The 16,352-nt window shown below is 44.5% G+C and overlaps 1 protein-coding gene across 1 annotated transcript; it reads right to left on the reverse strand.

Annotated features, from left to right (window-relative positions):
- Positions 1-585: 585 nt before the first annotated feature.
- On the reverse strand, positions 586-8,436 carry Slc26a2 (solute carrier family 26 member 2). The gene is made up of 3 exons (XM_048331297.1): positions 8,129-8,436; positions 5,649-6,369; positions 586-3,671 (listed from the first exon to the last, which is right to left on the reverse strand). Exons 2-3 carry the CDS (start codon positions 6,342-6,344, stop codon positions 2,151-2,153), a joined length of 2,217 nt encoding a protein of 738 aa, XP_048187254.1. The 5' UTR covers positions 6,345-6,369; positions 8,129-8,436; the 3' UTR covers positions 586-2,150.
- Between the last annotated feature and the right edge of the window lie 7,916 nt (positions 8,437-16,352).

Here is a 16,352-nt window from a genome sequence, read left to right on the forward strand (position 1 = left end):
ACCCCTCAGGAGACGGAGATCTGAGGACTGAGGTTCAAAGCTAGTCTAGGAACCTCTTAGCTCCAATTAAACACCAAAAAAAAAAGCTAGAAGCAGAGCTGTGGCTGCTCAAGTGATAGAGCCTTGAGTGAAAAGGCTAAGGGATACATCTAGGCCCCTGAGTTCAAGTTACAATAGCGGCATAAAAAATTAAAAACAGGGGCTGGGGATATGGCCTAGTGGTGAGAGTGCTTGCCTCTCATACATGAAGCCCTGGGTTCGATTCCCCAGCACCACATATATAGAAAACGGCCAGAAGTGGGGATGTGGATCAAGTGGCAGAGTGCTAGCTTTGAGCAAAAAAGAAGCCAGGGACAGTGCTCAGGCCCTGAGTCCAAGCCCAGGACTGGAAAAAAAAAAAAAAAAAGAAAGAAAGAAAAAGAAAAAGAAAGGAACAAAGAAAAAACTCCCTTGGGACAAGCTCATTTAAATATTGCATTTAACTGTAACCTAATGCGGATTTTCTATTCAGAAACTGCTCTGCTGGTATAATGGAAAGGTATTTTCACTGGGAATGGTGGTCCACAAGTAGTTCTAATACTTGGAAAGTAGAAGCAGCAGGATTGTGGGTTTAGGGTCAGCTGAATCTACATACTGAGTCCAAGTGAAGACTGGGCTACAAGAGAGACCCTGTTTCAGACAAAAAGTATCCTCCATGTAAACAAATGGGAGAGCTCTACCAAGAGAAAAGCACTAGCCCAACAGTTAAGGAGCTAACAAAATTAAAAAAAAAAAAAAGCTAAATTTATATGCATATTTGTTATATGATGGGAACCCCACATAAGGGTATATTTCTCACAAATACCTAAAATTGTTTAGACTGTAAGAATAAGCTACAATAATTTTGCACTTTGGCATGCTTTGTTTTGTTTTTTAAAAGTCTTGGCTAAATAATTTAATTTCACATAAAATCCCTTATCCTTAACGTAGGAGAATCTGCTTTTTCTTGCCTGCTAAGGCCCAAACATTTAACTATAAGCTTTCAACATCAGATAGCCATGCTTTTCCAAGGAAACTATTCCTCAATTGGTTATCTGTAGCCAACTAGCAAAGTTAATAAACCCTGAGAACTTGAGTTCTATGAATGTGATGCTTCTAAATCTGTCACTGTCATCATTTATTATATGCCAACAGGGTGCATGGCAGCAAGAATCAGCATTAGAACATCTACAGATTAATTATTCATGGCACTGTACACCTCTGTTCCACGAACAGCAACATCTATGAGAAAAACTGTCTGTCCCCAGCAGTCCCTTGCTAAAATACCCCTGGGAGAAGAGGAAGGAGGACCGTCACTCATTCCTTTCTGAAATCTGTCTGTGACAGTGTGCCACAAACTCATTTAAAATGCTGTACGAAACTGCTGACTTAGTATACTGTTCTGTCTGGCATGTGGCTGATATTTAAAAAAAACAAACACCACCACCAGTTCAGGACAGATTCCACGGGAAAGCACACTAAGGTAACTGGAAGCTAAGAGAGATACATTCTCAAAGGACACAGGGCTCCCACTATTTTTTCTAACTCTGCTTACCCATTTACCCTAAAGTGGTGTGCCAGTTGTTCACAGTGGGTGTCAAGCTGGCTGTCAGGATATGTCAAACCTGCCATCAGAGTCCTCATGAGACTATCCTCATCGTTTCCTGCCTTATGGGGAAGAGGGATAGTGCTTTCTTCTAAGAGCTGGAGATGCTACTTCTGTCTAGAGACAGACAAGCACTGCTAAGAATAAACTTGGCTGGTCGACCTGCTGGCATGAAAAGTAGGCATATTTCCCGGCCTTCTTCCCTCCTTCTCCACAGAGCCATGCAAAGGTCTCAGCACTTCTAAGGCATACATCAACTTCACCCTTTTACCTCTAGAGGAGGAAGAGCCCGAATGTGCAGTCTTAAAGGAGATCAATTCAGTAGACATAGACTGCACCCATGAGTATTCAGACTACACAAGAGCTTGAAACTACAGCATTCTTTCCTTTTTGATTCTGCCCAGCTATCAGCTCTGCTTCATTTGAAAATATGAAAACATTATCTTCCAAGGAAGAAGTAATTTCAAGTGTGCAAAGAGTTCCAGTTCCACAGTGGCTAGGCATTTCTTTTTCCTTCCATTTTATCTCAATCGGTCACTGGACTTACCCCATTGAGAACACAAACTCCTTTCTGGGCTTGAGAGTCTACTGCAAACCCCACTGCTGTGTACACACTATAGAAAAGGAGGTTTTCTTCATCCTCTTTGCAATATTCCCCTCTGACCAGGGAATCCCTCACAGAGGGATTGCATTGAGCCAGCAGCACCTGGATGCCAATGGCTTCATAATCTCTGCGAACTTCTTTCAGTGTCTGGATCCCTGCTGTATCTAAAAACTGCATTGCACTGCAGTCGATCACTATTGTGTGCAGCTCCATGGGTTCATGGGAAAGCTGCACGGAAACTTCATCCTGCAGCCCGCTCAGAGTCACTGTTTCCTCTCTGAGCTTCCTCTTTGCTGCCTTCTTCTGAGATGCCTTTACTAAGACTGGGTTGAGGGTTTTTTTGTATAACGCAGATTTAAAGGCTTCTTTGTTTATGTAGTAGAGAGGGGCTATGAAGCGGAAAACTTTGATACCTGGTTTTGTCTGAAGGTTCTTGTAATCAGTCATGCATTCAAAGATTTCAGACTCTTCTACCCAGCCAAGCAATGAAATCTTTGGCTTCTGAGTGCGGAGGATGACACAAAACATGGAAAAACAAACTCCAATAAGCAAGCCTATTTCAGTGCTTATCAGAGCAGAGCACAGCATAGTAACAAACCATATAACTGTATCCATTCTGCTAACCCTCCACATCTTGGGCAGATCTCTGAATTTACGAAGGGCTCCCCGGAGATTTACAATCGTGATCACCCCAAGGACACATTTCTGAAGGGAAAAGAATAAAGGAGCTATTACCAGGAGGACCAGCAAAAGAACCAGAGCAGTCACCACAGCAGAAAGCTGGGTTTGGCAGCCTGTTGATTCCTTAACCAATGTTTTTGCCAGAGCAGCACTGGTAGTGATGCAGTGGAAGAAGGAAGGGATGATGTTGCAGAAGCCAATGGCATACATTTCCTGATTGGCTTTGACTGTGTAGCCATGCTTCTTGGCAAACATTTCAGACAGGGATACAGTGATAGCAAAACCAATGATGGAAATGGCAATTGCATCGACAGCCACATTAGGAATTAGGTCCCAGTCTGGAGCTTTAGGTGGCATAAACCCAGTGGGAATATGTCCAGAAATACTGGAATTATAATTCTCATTTAGTTTTCCAAAATGAGATGCTAATGTGGCTGCCACAACAACTATAAGTTCAGTAGGAATTGGTGCCTTGAGCTTGGACTTGAAGTGTTCATTGAGTTCTTTGGTTGGCAAAAGGACTAAAAGACACAGAAGGCTGGTGATGAGATCACAGAGGTTGGTCTTATGGATGTTTTTGAAGATATGTATCCAGGTGGTGATGAGTGAGCCCACGCCATTACTCCGAGGAAGGCTAAGCCCGAGGAGATACTTGGCCTGAGAGGTGAGGATCGTGAAGGAGGCACCTGTGACAAATCCACTCAGCAAGGCATCCGAGAGGTAGACAGAAATAAAGCCTACTTGGAAGAAGCCCATGGCGACCTGGAAATGGGGGTACACAAGCATTACATTTACATGGAAAAGAGCTTCTCTGCTGCATCATTCTGGCATTTTTACAAGACGACAAACCATCAGATCATCAGAGCTAGAACAATGCGAATCTTTTCATTTTACAAGGACTGGAAACCTGCTCAACATCACGCTGTTACTCACTAGCTTAGCTGAGACAGGCATTTAGGATTTCTACCATCTCATCCAGTGCTTCTTAAAACTTGTATAAGGTTTAGATTTCTTCCAAAATGAAAATCCTCAAGGTTCCACAAGAACACTAAAAATTGAAATTGGAAAATTCTTCCAACTGAGAAACCACGTTCAGGAAGTGGTAGTGCAAGCCTATAATGTCAGCTACTCAGGAGGCCATCAAGAGAATCATGGTTGGTGGCCAGTAAAAAGTTAGTGAGACTTTCATCTCAACAAGTTAGGTGTGGTAAGCCTATAATCCCAACCATGCAGGTAGCATGGGTAGGAGGATTGTGCTATAAAGCCAGCATTGGACAAAAAGGAAAGACTCTAAAAAATAACGGAAGTAAACAGGCCCAGATATAGGGGTTAAGCAGAAGAGCACATGTCTAGTAAGCAGAAAGTCCTGAGTTTAAAACCTCAACATGGCAGAAAGAAAGAAGAGAGAAAGAGAGAAAGGAAGGAAGGAGAGGGGAAGAGGGAGAGGAAGGAAAGCAGGTAGATACTAGTTTTCTCTAAGTTATAAACCATTACCATAAGAAATAAGTTGTATTGTTTTGTTGGCAATAATAGGCTTGAGTTCAGAATCTTGATTTTCTTGCTTGGCTGGCACTCTACAATTGAACCACACCCCAGCCCGATTTCTGATGGTTATTATGGAGAGGAGCTATTATGGATTTTTCTGTCTAGGCTGGTTCTGAACTGTCATCCTCCACATCTCAACCTCAGAGTAGTTAGGATTATAGGCACGAGCCACCAGAACTTGGCTAAAAGAAATTTTTAATTTTACTTTACCTAATGAAAAAAATTAAAATTCCAACCAAAATGTAATCATACTTTAAAAGTCATTACATTTGAGAATGAATGGGGTGAATACGATCAAAGTTCTTTAAAATTTGCTAACTTCATACAGTGAAATTGTTCTTATCTAGGGTACATGGACCCATCTCATACAGTTTTCCATGTTAATACTGTAGAGCCTTACAAATGCACCTTTTAAATGTATCTTTTCCTTTTCCTAACTCCTCAGAAGTTTATGACACATTTGTCCTTCTTGCTGAGGAGCAAACACATTTGCACATCCTCTTCTTTCTGCTTCCCTGATCCATCACCCCATCAAGTACCAGCCTTCCTCTCCCTGGTTGGTTCCAGAAATGCTCTAACAGAGAAGAGGCTTCATATTGGCCCTGACTACTGGATGCTAACAGGCAGTGCCACGACGACAGGCGGATTAGAACCAAGGAGAACTCCATTCCTAGTCCTCTCTCCTGGATGATAATGTAATGAAGCAGCCCTCCGTGCCACCCTCCCCTCCTTCCCCTCCCTACCCGCTTGGTACAGGCCACTCCCTGGAGCAACCCAAAGGGAAGGTGGGGGTATGCAGAATCTGAAAACCTGCACTTCCTCGCTCCTTCCGGGCTATCACCTTGCCATCTTGCCTGGCTGCTCATGCTGACTCTGTCAATAACCAGCCACACAGATCTCAAGCTAAGCCAATGCTTCCTAACATACCAAATGAGGGAGTTCACTTGGTATCTGACTTTCTGATCTGAATTTTTACAACCTGCTGTCTGAAATTCACTGGTTGAGACACATTAAGACAGCCTTGCCTTACCACACACACCTGTGGAGTCAAGGATTTGAATTTTGTCTCCATCACTCAAATATCCTGAGCACACAGCTTTAGTTGTTATTATACCTAAGCATCCCTTACAGATCAGAGATCTAATATAGTGATTAACTTTGCCAGAAATATCCAATTGTTCCACCATTTCTTACCTGATAAACTCCAGCCAGAAACGTCACAGTGCTGCCAATTTTAATTGCATAGCAACTCTTGCTACATATCCCGTCTGACATGTTACTTATTAATGTGCTCTCGTTGGAAATCACTCCAAAAGGAGCAATACCAGCAGCACCATAGCCAGCTTTGTGCAGTTCTCGGTCAACAACCTCACCGATCATAAGGCACAGCACTCCAAAAATGCCCACGGAGATGTGACGGGAGGTACCAAATAAGAAATAAATGATGCTGGCAAAAAAAGATGTGTATAGCCCAAAGATAGGCTCTTGGCCAGCCAAGAGGGAATAAGCAATAGACTGGGGCACCAGTAAGATGCCCACAATCAAGCCAGACATGACATCTCCTAAAATGTTTTTCTTTAGGTCATATTTTGGAAGCCACCGCAGAACAGGAAGAAAATCATAAATCCTATTTTTTGCTTTGGATGGGCTACACTGGCAACTCTTGTGTAGCTTTTTGATGATCAACTGTTTGGTGCTGGTGTTTGTTCTCTCTTGAGGCTCCATATGGATCTGACGATAAGGTCTACATTGATCATTGGTCTCGTGGAGCTTGAAGTTAGTGCTTGACTCTTGTTGGATCTCCAGGGGGACCCCAGATGAAAAACTGTCCTTTCCTTCATCCGAGGCCCTCAGTGAAAGGTCATGTTGCTCCTCACTTTCTGAAGACATTTCTGGAGATAGATGATTTAGCTTCCTACCTCAGAGAAAATACAAAGTGTTAGCTTAAAAGCAATTCTCAGGGCTGGGGATATAGCCTAGTGGCAAGAGTGCCTGCCTCGGATACACGAGGCCCTAGGTTCGATTCCCCAGCACCACATATACAGAAAACGGCCAGAAGCGGCGCTGTGGCTCAAGTGGCAGAGTGCTAGCCTTGTGCTAGCCTTGAGCGGGAAGAAGCCAGGGACAGTGCTCAGGCCCTGAGTCCAAGGCACAGGACTGGCCAAAAAAAAAAAAAAAAAAAAAAGCAATTCTCAGTGCTCACACATATGAACAGTCCTATTTGCAGTTTAAGAGGAACTTAGTTTGGGAGTACATATCTTACAGCTACTTTCTTCAATTGAGCCTCCTTTGTCTTAGGGGGAGAAAGAGAACAGAACACAACTATACAAAGCCTAGTCAAAGAAAACCACTGGGTGGTTCAGACGTCTTGGGAGTGTAAACCACTAAGGTACTCTGCCTGACTCTGGTCTCCTACTTTCCAAATGCACTCGGGGTCTTCTTCACATTTTTTAAAACCTCCCAGATCCACTGCAAAATAGGATCTAGTCTTAAACCTTCATCCCTACCTACCAATCCCTGATTAAAATGATGGTGTGTACATGACCTTTTAAAAAAATTCACTAATTGGTGAAAATAAGTAGACAATAAACATTTGCAGAGCAAAGAAAAATGTGTTCAGCAACGTTTTAGCAGGGCAGAGTGCATCTGCATCTTTCAGCAGCAGTCTCTTGCTAAGCAGCTATGAGGAACAAAGCTGTCAAGAGGTGTTGATGCTTCCAGTTATCAAGAGCATGGGAGGGTGGATGGGGCAAGTAACTGGGGCATGTGACCAAAGGCCTTGGTCCATAACATGGCAAGATCTGCCCGATCACAGGTCCTATATTCATGAAGACTCACCTGACGATGCTAAAACACAAGTTAAATAAAGGAATAATAATAATAATAATAATAAAGGAATAATGTTATTCTGAACTTCCCCTTTGGAGAATATCAAGGTGATGCTACATGCCTGGGTCCTAAAGTACAGAACAAGTGCTGAAACCTGCCACTTGGAGCTACAGGAAAACAAAGGCAAAAGTAACCAAAAGGGAGAAGGGACAACTAAGTCTTACATTAGCAGGAGGGAAAAGAACCAGGCTAACGGGTCTTTGCATTAGCTGTGAGCTTGCTTACAGTGGCCAGCCATCTCAGCCTACCTGGATTTTAACCACTTTTTTTTTTTTAATCCCAGTAAAACTGGTTACCTTTTCTACAAAGCATTAAGCAATCTCTCTAATCCAAATGAATCACTCCACCCGGTGTCCCATGACTTTGACATCTGCAATGCCATACTGAACAGTCTACTTCCCGCAAGCACAAGTCCTGCAGCTTCTGCAGGAAAGGACATCTCGTTCACCAGTGGACTCATCACCAAGCAGAACACAGTAACTCTAAGACAGCAGGTTTACAAGATGTTTAATGAAACAAACCAGTGGCAGTGTCCAGAAAGACACAAAATAGAAAGGACTGAGAAGCTATCTGTTTTGAAACTACATAAAAATAGACCCTTGTGAGGTCTTATAAACCTAACATTATTGAGGTGCCACAATTCAAGACACTATGTCCTGTTCAAAGAACACAAGATATATAAAAGTGTGTCTATTTTATGTCAACCAACAGCAAAACAACAGTTATTTTAATGGTCTTGTGAAGCTGAGAAGGAAAATAAAGACTAGATTTAGATGACTACTAACCCTGAGCCAATCAGCCTGGTAGATGCACTCAGCAGCTCTCTGTTCCTCAAGTGCGACTGTGGACTGTCTTCTCACTTCTTTCTTGAGCTAGCTTGAGTTGACTTCTTACGGTCTGTTTTGGAGCAACTCTTGGTGACTTCTGGGTCAGAACTTTTTCTAAGACTAAGATAAGAAAAAGAAACATTAAAAATGACAGGCTAATCAGTAAATCTGACAAAGGCAAAGAAAAAATACCAATGAACTCAAAGGCAGGTCAACAGAAATGAACTAAATTCAAACAATTTAAATAATATGGGCAAAACCCCCAAATCAACAGTTCAACATCATCCTAGAGCTGTGTGACACATAAAAACACAAACAAAACAAAACTTTTATGCCAGTCCTTGGGCTTGAACTCAGGGCCTGGGGGCTGAGCTTCTGTCACTAGCTTAAGGCTAGTGCTCTACCATTTGAGCCACAGTTCCATTTCTGTTTTTTTTTTTTGTGATTAACTAGAGATAAGAGTCTCATGAACTTTCTTGTGCAGACTGGCTTTGAACCACGATCCTCAGATCTCAGCCTCCTCAGTAGCTAGGATTATATACCTGAGCCACTGGCACTCAGCAGATCAAAATTAAACATATGCATACTTAGAATTCCTCAAAGAAGAAGAGAGAATGGGCAAAATGTTTGAATATTATAGTGACCAAGAATTTTCTAAAATTACTAACACTGAATTACAGATCCAAGAATCTCAGAGAATACTCTCTCTCAGAAAATACTGAGGACCAAGAAAAAAACAGTCATTACTTACAACAAAACAGAGTCAAGAACTATAGCCAATTTCTTGGGCAAAATGAAGGGGAGAAAATGATAGAATGCTATCTTAAGTACAGAACTATAACTTTTAGCTATGCATGGAGGCCCATGCCTACCGTCTTAGCTACTCAGAAGATGAAGATTGAGAGGATCTCAGTTAGCAATCAATGAATTAGACATGGTAGTGCCAATCTGTGGTGCCAGCTATGCCACGTGGCCATAGATTGGAGGCTCATGGTCTGAGGCTGGCTTTGGGCTGTACTTGGGAGATTCTAAAGCAAAAAAAGGGCTGAAGAAATAGCTCAAGTGGTAGAATGCCTGCCTACTAAGTAGAGAAGATAAATATAACTTTTAATGCAGAAGCCTATACCTAGAAAATAAAAACACTTTCATTTACGGAGAAATAAACTTTCTCAAGCCAGTTGCCAGTAGCTCCTGCCTGTAATCCTAGCTGCTGAGGAGGCTAAGCTCTACAGGATCATGGTTTTAAAGCCAGTCTTGGCAGAAAAAGTCTTCTAGACACCATCGGTAACAAGCAAAATGCCAGGCTGGAGGTGTGGCTCAAGCAGTAGAATGACAGCCATGAAAAAGCAAGTCGTCCAAGCGCAAGGCTCTGAGCTCAACTCCTTTTACCAGCTGGTGAAACTCAGAACAAACACAAGCAGATTAGTACTATGCTACTCTACATACATACATACACATACACACACACACACACACACACATATAATAGGGAGATTTCTGAAAGAGAAATCTGTTGCTTTGCTGCTTTACTAGAATAGTATTCGGTTTTGAATACACCAATATGGGTAAGAAGAGTATTGTTTGCTTGTTGTTGTTTTTTTAAATAAAAAATAGCACTTAAAAATTTTAAATGGGGGGGCTGGGGATATGGCCTAGTGGCAAGAGTGCTTGCCTCCTATACATGAGGCCCTGGGTTCGATTCCCCAGCACCACATATACAGAAAATGGCCAGAAGTGGCGCTGTGGCTCAAGTGGCAGAGTGCTAGCCTTGAGCAAGAAGAAGCCAGGGACAGTGCTCAGGCCCTGAGTCCAAACCACAGGACTGGCCAAAAACAAACAAAAAATTTTAAATGGGGGCTGGGAATATGGCCTAGTGGTAAAGTGTTCGCCTCGTATACATGAAGCCTTGGGTTCAATTCCCCAGCACCACATATATAGAAAATGGCCAGAAGAGGCGCTGTGGCTCAAGTGGCAGAGTGCTAGCCTTGAACAAAAAGAAGCCAGGAACAGTGCTCAGGCCCTGAGTTCAAGCCCCAGAACTGGCAAAAAAAAAAAAAAATTAATGGCACTTTTTTCCTCCAAGTACAAAAAGTATGAAATATACATAACTGTACACTTAAAAATTCAAGAATTACAGATCAGCTTACAAACCAACAAACCCCATTAACTCTTATACAAAATGTCAGGGCAAAACAGACCCAAACCTATTTCTTTTTGTTACAAAGGATTTGAACATTCAACCTAAAGAAAGACAATCATTTTGGCTTTCTTTAAACCTTTATGTTGACACTGTTATTAAAACATTCCTTAGGGGCTGGGGATATAGCCTAGTGGCAAGAGTGCCTGCCTCGGATACACGAGGCCCTAGGTTCGATTCCCCAGCACCACATATACAGAAAAACGGCCAGAAGCGGCACTGTGGCTCAAGTGGCAGAGTGCTAGCCTTGAGCGGGAAGAAGCCAGGGATAGTGCTCAGGCCCTGAGTCCAAGGCCCAGGACTGGCCAAAAAAAAAAAAAACAAAAAAACATTCCTTAGTCATGTTTGACCACACTAGTTCAGGTTAGGTTTAAAATCTCAAAAGCAGCTATCTAGACAAAACAGGTCATCAGGAAGCTTTTCTTTTCCACCTATCTAATCCATAAAACTAAGAAAGCATGTTTACAGCATGACCCCATACACTAGATTATGACAACAAATGCTAGATCCAGTTTCTTCATCATCCTTTTCAGAAAGTATTCCTCTTTTCTATGCTTCCTGTGAAGGTGCTGAAATCAGTCTCATTAACTTTTTGTCCAAGCTGACCTCAAACGAGAATCCTCCCCATCTCTCTTTCTTAAGTAGCTGGGATTACAAGTAAGTATAAGCCACCACACCTGGCCTCCTGGGACTTATTAGTAATTTTTTTTTTTTTTTTTTTTGCCAGTCCTAGGCCTTGGGCTCAGGGCCTGAGCACTGTCCCTGGCTTCTTTTTGCTCAAGGCTAGCACTCTGCCACTTGAGCCACAGCGCCACTTCTGGCCGTTTTCCATATATGTGGTACTGGGAAATCGAACCCCGGGCTTCATGTATACGAGGCGAGCACTCTACCACTAGGCCATATTCCCAGCCCTATTAGTAATTTTAATAAGTGAAAGTAACAAATTGCTTACAGCAGGCTTGGCAAACGGTTCTAGACTAATTTTGTGGATATATGTGTATGTGTGTGTGTTTGTGTGTGTTTAACAGTTTCCTTCTTTCTTCTGTTAGGAAAAATAATGCGTGGTAAAAATAATTAACATCCCTGACAAAGTCAAACAAAGTAAAGCAAGCTCTGGCTTCCCCATACTTTCTTTCTCTAACTGGGATGACTCCAGCAGCCGTATTTATAGCTTAAACCCTTCTCTTTAGTCTTTGCAAATGACACCTTACCAATTAGTTGCTCCCCAGACACAGAATTGACAACAGCAGCACTACGTCTCCATGCCCTCATCCTGCACCAATGCTGCCCTGCACTCTTGCCCCTTTGGGTTCCTTAATTGTCCCCACACCCCTTCTGCAGTTCACTTCTTAAATGTTATCTTTCTCCTGAGGGCAAGGACCTGCTCTTCTGATTGAAATTGTATCTGGACTGCTTTGTTGGCTGGTACCTATTAAGTGTTTCACAAATATTTGCTGGGTAAACGAATGAAGGACAGTTTAACAGGTTTGCAAAAAGGGGAAAGGAGTTACTTTCTCCATTCTCATCAGACTCACCCACTGTCTCCCTCTATCTACACCCTCCACACCGAAACCAAGCTGGGTCAAGAAATTACAATTTTACAACTGTAAAATCACTAAAGTGTAATGTCTGTTCTCAAAGCGTACCTCCATTATAAAGCACAATTTGGAGATCTCCAAAGCCCTGAATGTGTTCATCTCTAGATTTTCCTCTAGGAGGCAGCACATTGTAGTATTGCCCCATGATTTTCAAAGAGAGCTGTTAAGATGTGACTTCTATATGAGAAACGATCTTCACCAGCACAGCAACAGACAAAGGCCTAATATCCATCATCTATAGAGAACTCAAGAAACTAACCCCTTCCAAACCCAGTAAACCTATCATTAAATGGGCAAGGGAGCTAAAGAGAGACTTCACAGAAGAAGAAATAAAGATGGCAAAGAAACATATGAGGAAATGTTCAACATCCCTGGCAGTAAAGGAAATGCAAATAAAAACAACCCTAAGATACCACCTCCCCCCAGTTAGAATGGCCTATACTCTGAACTCAGGAAACAACAAATGCTGGAGGGGGTGCAGGGAAAGAGGAACAAATACCAGTGGGAATGCAAACGAGTACAACCACTCTGGAGAACAGTATAGAGGTTCCTCAATGAACTCAGCATAGACATACCCTATGAACCAGCCATACCACTCCTAGGCATCTATCCAGGACCCAGGATACCACAAGGACATCTGCACATCCATGTTTATCGCTGCACAATTTGCAATAGCCAAGATATGGAAACCACCCAGGTGCCCCACTACAGATGAGTGGATCCAAAAAATGTGGTACCTGTACACAATGGAATTCTACACAATGATTAAAAATGATAAAATAATGGCATTCGCAGGGAAATGGACAGATCTTGGACAAATAATGTTGAGCAAGACAATCCTAGAACACAGAGAACAAAGGCGAATCGTCTCCCTGTTATATGGATGTTGGGGATGGGGAATTAAAAAGCAGAGAACATGTCTGTAAAATAAACATCTTTTCAAATGGTATTTCTACATGTTTTGGTCAGTGACTTTACATCATGTCTCTAAAACCAAACAATTACTAAATAAACATAAAAATGTCTAGGACAGTCCTAGCAGAGGATCACAATAGCTCAACAGCTATGTACATATATATGATCATATAAAATGAGGCTAAGCAAAAGGAACTCCAAGATATGGAAACAAGAAGATTTTATTGTTGTTGTTGTTATTTTAATGTACTATGTAAATTTCCTATGGTTTATCCTGTTATTCCTGTATATGATTTTGGTACACTGGGTATTGTATATACATTTATCTGAATTAGGGAAGGGAATGGGAACATCAGAATGGTGAGACAAAGAATAAAGGGCAAACAAATGCAATAGCAATACTCAGACAATATGTTGGAAAGGAACTGTACAACTAGCAGGCTGGGAGGGAAGGTGAGAGAAAAATGAGGGAGGGTGTAACAAGTATGACAAGAAATGTACTTACTACCTTATTATGTAACTGTAACCCCTCTGTACATCACCTGGATGATAAAAATTAAATTTAAAAAAATGTGGGTTCTTAGGCCTGCCCCAGAAAATCCAAGGTTGAGATCTAAGTCTCTGCAAACAAATGATGCTGAACTAGCAAGCCTAAGGCCACACTTAACAAATCACTGGGCATATTCTGCCAGTCATATCAGCTTTCTACTTAGATCCCAGCTACACAGTTTTGCAACTGTATGGCATTGGGTAAAATGGGATCATTACCAAGAAACTTGTAAAGTTGTTTTAAGGCTAACACAGTAAAATACCTAGCATATTGCGTGGCACATAACTACTCAGGAAATGGTAGCTACTAATCTGTCTCTTGCATTTCTTGAGTCCTAAAAAAAAAAGACTAATTTCTTTCCAACTGCTTTGACCTCCATTTTTTTTTTTAGTTTATCCATTGTTAGGCTTTCCTTCTTTTTTTTTTCTCAAATTTTTATTATCAAACTGATGTACAGAGAGGTTACAGTTTCATACGTTGGGCATTGGATACATTTCTTGTACTGTTTGTTGCCTTGTCCCTCATGCCCCCCTCCCTCCCCCCTTTTCCCTCTCCCCCCCAGGTGTTCAGTTCACTTACACCAAACAGTTTTGCAAGTATTGCTTTGTAGTTATTTCTCTTTTTTTACCCTGTGTCTCTCAAATTTGGTATTCCCTTTGAATTTCCTACTTCCAATACCAGTAAACACGGTTTCCAATATACTCAGATAAGATTACAGAGATAGTGTAGGTACAACCATAGGAAGGTGATACAAGAACATCATCAATAATAGAAACGATACATACACATATTACGTTGAAAGTAGTTACGACTGTGATATATCAATTGTTTCCATAACATGGAGTTCATTTCACTTAGCATCATCTTATGTGTTCCTAAGGGTATAGCTATTGGGCCTTGTCTCAATTTTTTTTTTTATTGATGCAGTTTTCTTCCTTCCTTGCCCCCTCCACCCATACTGGGGTTTTATCCCAGGGTCTCATGCTTGGCTGGCATCTTGATCACTTGAGCCAAGCCTACAGCCCTACTTTTTGGATGATTATTTTGGAGCTAAGAGTCTCAAGGACTTTATTTTCTTGCTGGGCAGGCTCTGAATCTCAGTCTTCCTGATCTCAGCATCTGAATAGTTAGGATTACATGCATAAACCACTGGTACCCAGCTCCAGTTTTCAAAAATAAGAATTTCTGAACACAATACTGGGTATCATACTTGTTCAAGAGTTCATATAAAGAACCATAAGGTCCCCTTGTGCTAGCCCATGCCTGTAATACTAGGTAAGCAGGAGGCAGAAGTAGGAGGAGCTCTGTTCAAGGCCAACCTGAGTCAAATGGAAAGGTCCTCACTGAAAAGAAAAAAAAAATCTGGGGGCATGACAAGTTAGCAAAGTGAGGCCCTGAGTTCAAAATGCAGTGCCACAAAACATCACCAACAACAAAAACATGGGGCTAAGGTGTCACTCAAAAGTAGAGCTCTGGCGGGGGCCTTGGCTTCAATCCCCAGAATCCACCCCATCTCCTTCCCAAAAGAGCCATACAGTGGGTGCAGGTGGCTGATGCCTAACTCCTTAGGAGACTGACATCTGAGGATTGTGGTTCAAAGCCAGGCAGGCAAGAAAAGTCTGTATATCTCCAATCAATCAAACACACACACACACACAGAGCAATGGCTCAAGTAGTAGAAGACTAGCCTTGATTTGGTGGGGGGGGGGGGGGCAGCTCAGAGACAGTGCCCAGGCCCCTGAACCCTTATCAAAGAGAGAAGGGAGAGAGGGGGACAAGTCTCTCTTCTCTCCTTTTGGAGGGGACAGAAGGGAGAGGGAAAAGAGGAAGGACGAGAGAGGAGAGGAAAGGGGAGAAAGGAGAGGGAAGAAGGAAGAGGAGAGGGGGAAGGTGAGGAGAAAGGGGGGGATCGGAAAAAAAGGGGAAGGGGTGGAAGGTAATGGAATGGAAAGGAACCCAAGTTCTGAACCGTTAACTCCCAATGGCCCCCGGTCTGTGCAAGGAGAGGAGTTCTGGATGCGACTCGCGGCGGCGCCCTCGCTGTCTTCTGCGTGCCCTCCTACCCGCCAAGAACCCCACCTTCCGTTTCTGCGCGTGGAAGCAGCGCGCGCGGGCCTAACCAAGCGGCCCCGGGCCCAGGCCCCGTCCTCGGCGGCGTCCCTCCGCGATCCGGCCGACCCGCGGCCGCCGGGCTGCGAGGCGCACCGTGACATCCACGAGCCTCCCTTCCCACCGGACTCGGGGGGCAACCCCGGCCCGGGCCCGCCTTCCACCGCCGGGACACGCCGCCCGCCCCCCCCCCCCGTGGCCGCCCCCCACCGGGCCAGACGCTGAGCGCGGCCGGGGCCCGGACGGCGGGCGCCCCGGCCCGGCCCAGCCCGCCCCGACCCCCCTCACCCCGGGTCCGGGCCGCCGCGTCCTCCACCCCGGCCCCCCTCACCTCGGGTCCGGGCCGCCGCGTCCTCCACCCCGGCCCCCCTCACCCCGGGTCCGGACGGCGGGCGCCCCGGCCCCCCTCACCTCAGGTCCGGAAGGCGGGCTCCCCGGCCCCCCTCACCTCAGGTCCGGACGATGGGCGCCCCGGCCCCCCTCACCTCGGGTCTGCGCGGCGGGCGTCCCGGCCCCGGCCCCCCTCACCTCGGGTCCGGACGGCGGGCGCCCCGGCCCCCCTCACCTCGGGTCCGGACGGCGGGCTCCCCGTCCCCCCTCACCTCGGGTCCGGACGGCGGGCGCCCCGGCCCCCCTCACCTCGGGTCCGGACGGCGGGCGCCCCGGCCCCCCTCACCTCGGGTCCGGACGGCGGGCGCCCCGGCCCCCCTCACCTCGGGTCCGGGCCGCGTCCTCCACCCCGGCCGGGCACAGGGCTCCAGGCGGCGCCGGCAGAGGCGGCCCGGCCCCCCACCGGCCTCGCTTTAACGGGGC

Source organism: Perognathus longimembris, chromosome 22 (genome assembly GCF_023159225.1).
Source record: "Perognathus longimembris pacificus isolate PPM17 chromosome 22, ASM2315922v1, whole genome shotgun sequence".
NCBI classification, from domain to species: domain Eukaryota; kingdom Metazoa; phylum Chordata; class Mammalia; order Rodentia; family Heteromyidae; genus Perognathus; species Perognathus longimembris.

What these genes read in the sequence shown, in the direction of transcription:
- Slc26a2 (XM_048331297.1), bottom strand. Translation starts at nt 6,344, where the DNA reads ATGTCTTCAGAAAGTGAGGAGCAACATGACCTTTCACTGAGGGCCTCG. An exon ending in TTCTGGCTGGAGTTTATCAG is followed by an intron (nt 3,672 to 5,648) that starts GTAAGAAATGGT and finishes CCCCATTTCCAG; the next exon opens with GTCGCCATGGGCTTCTTCCA.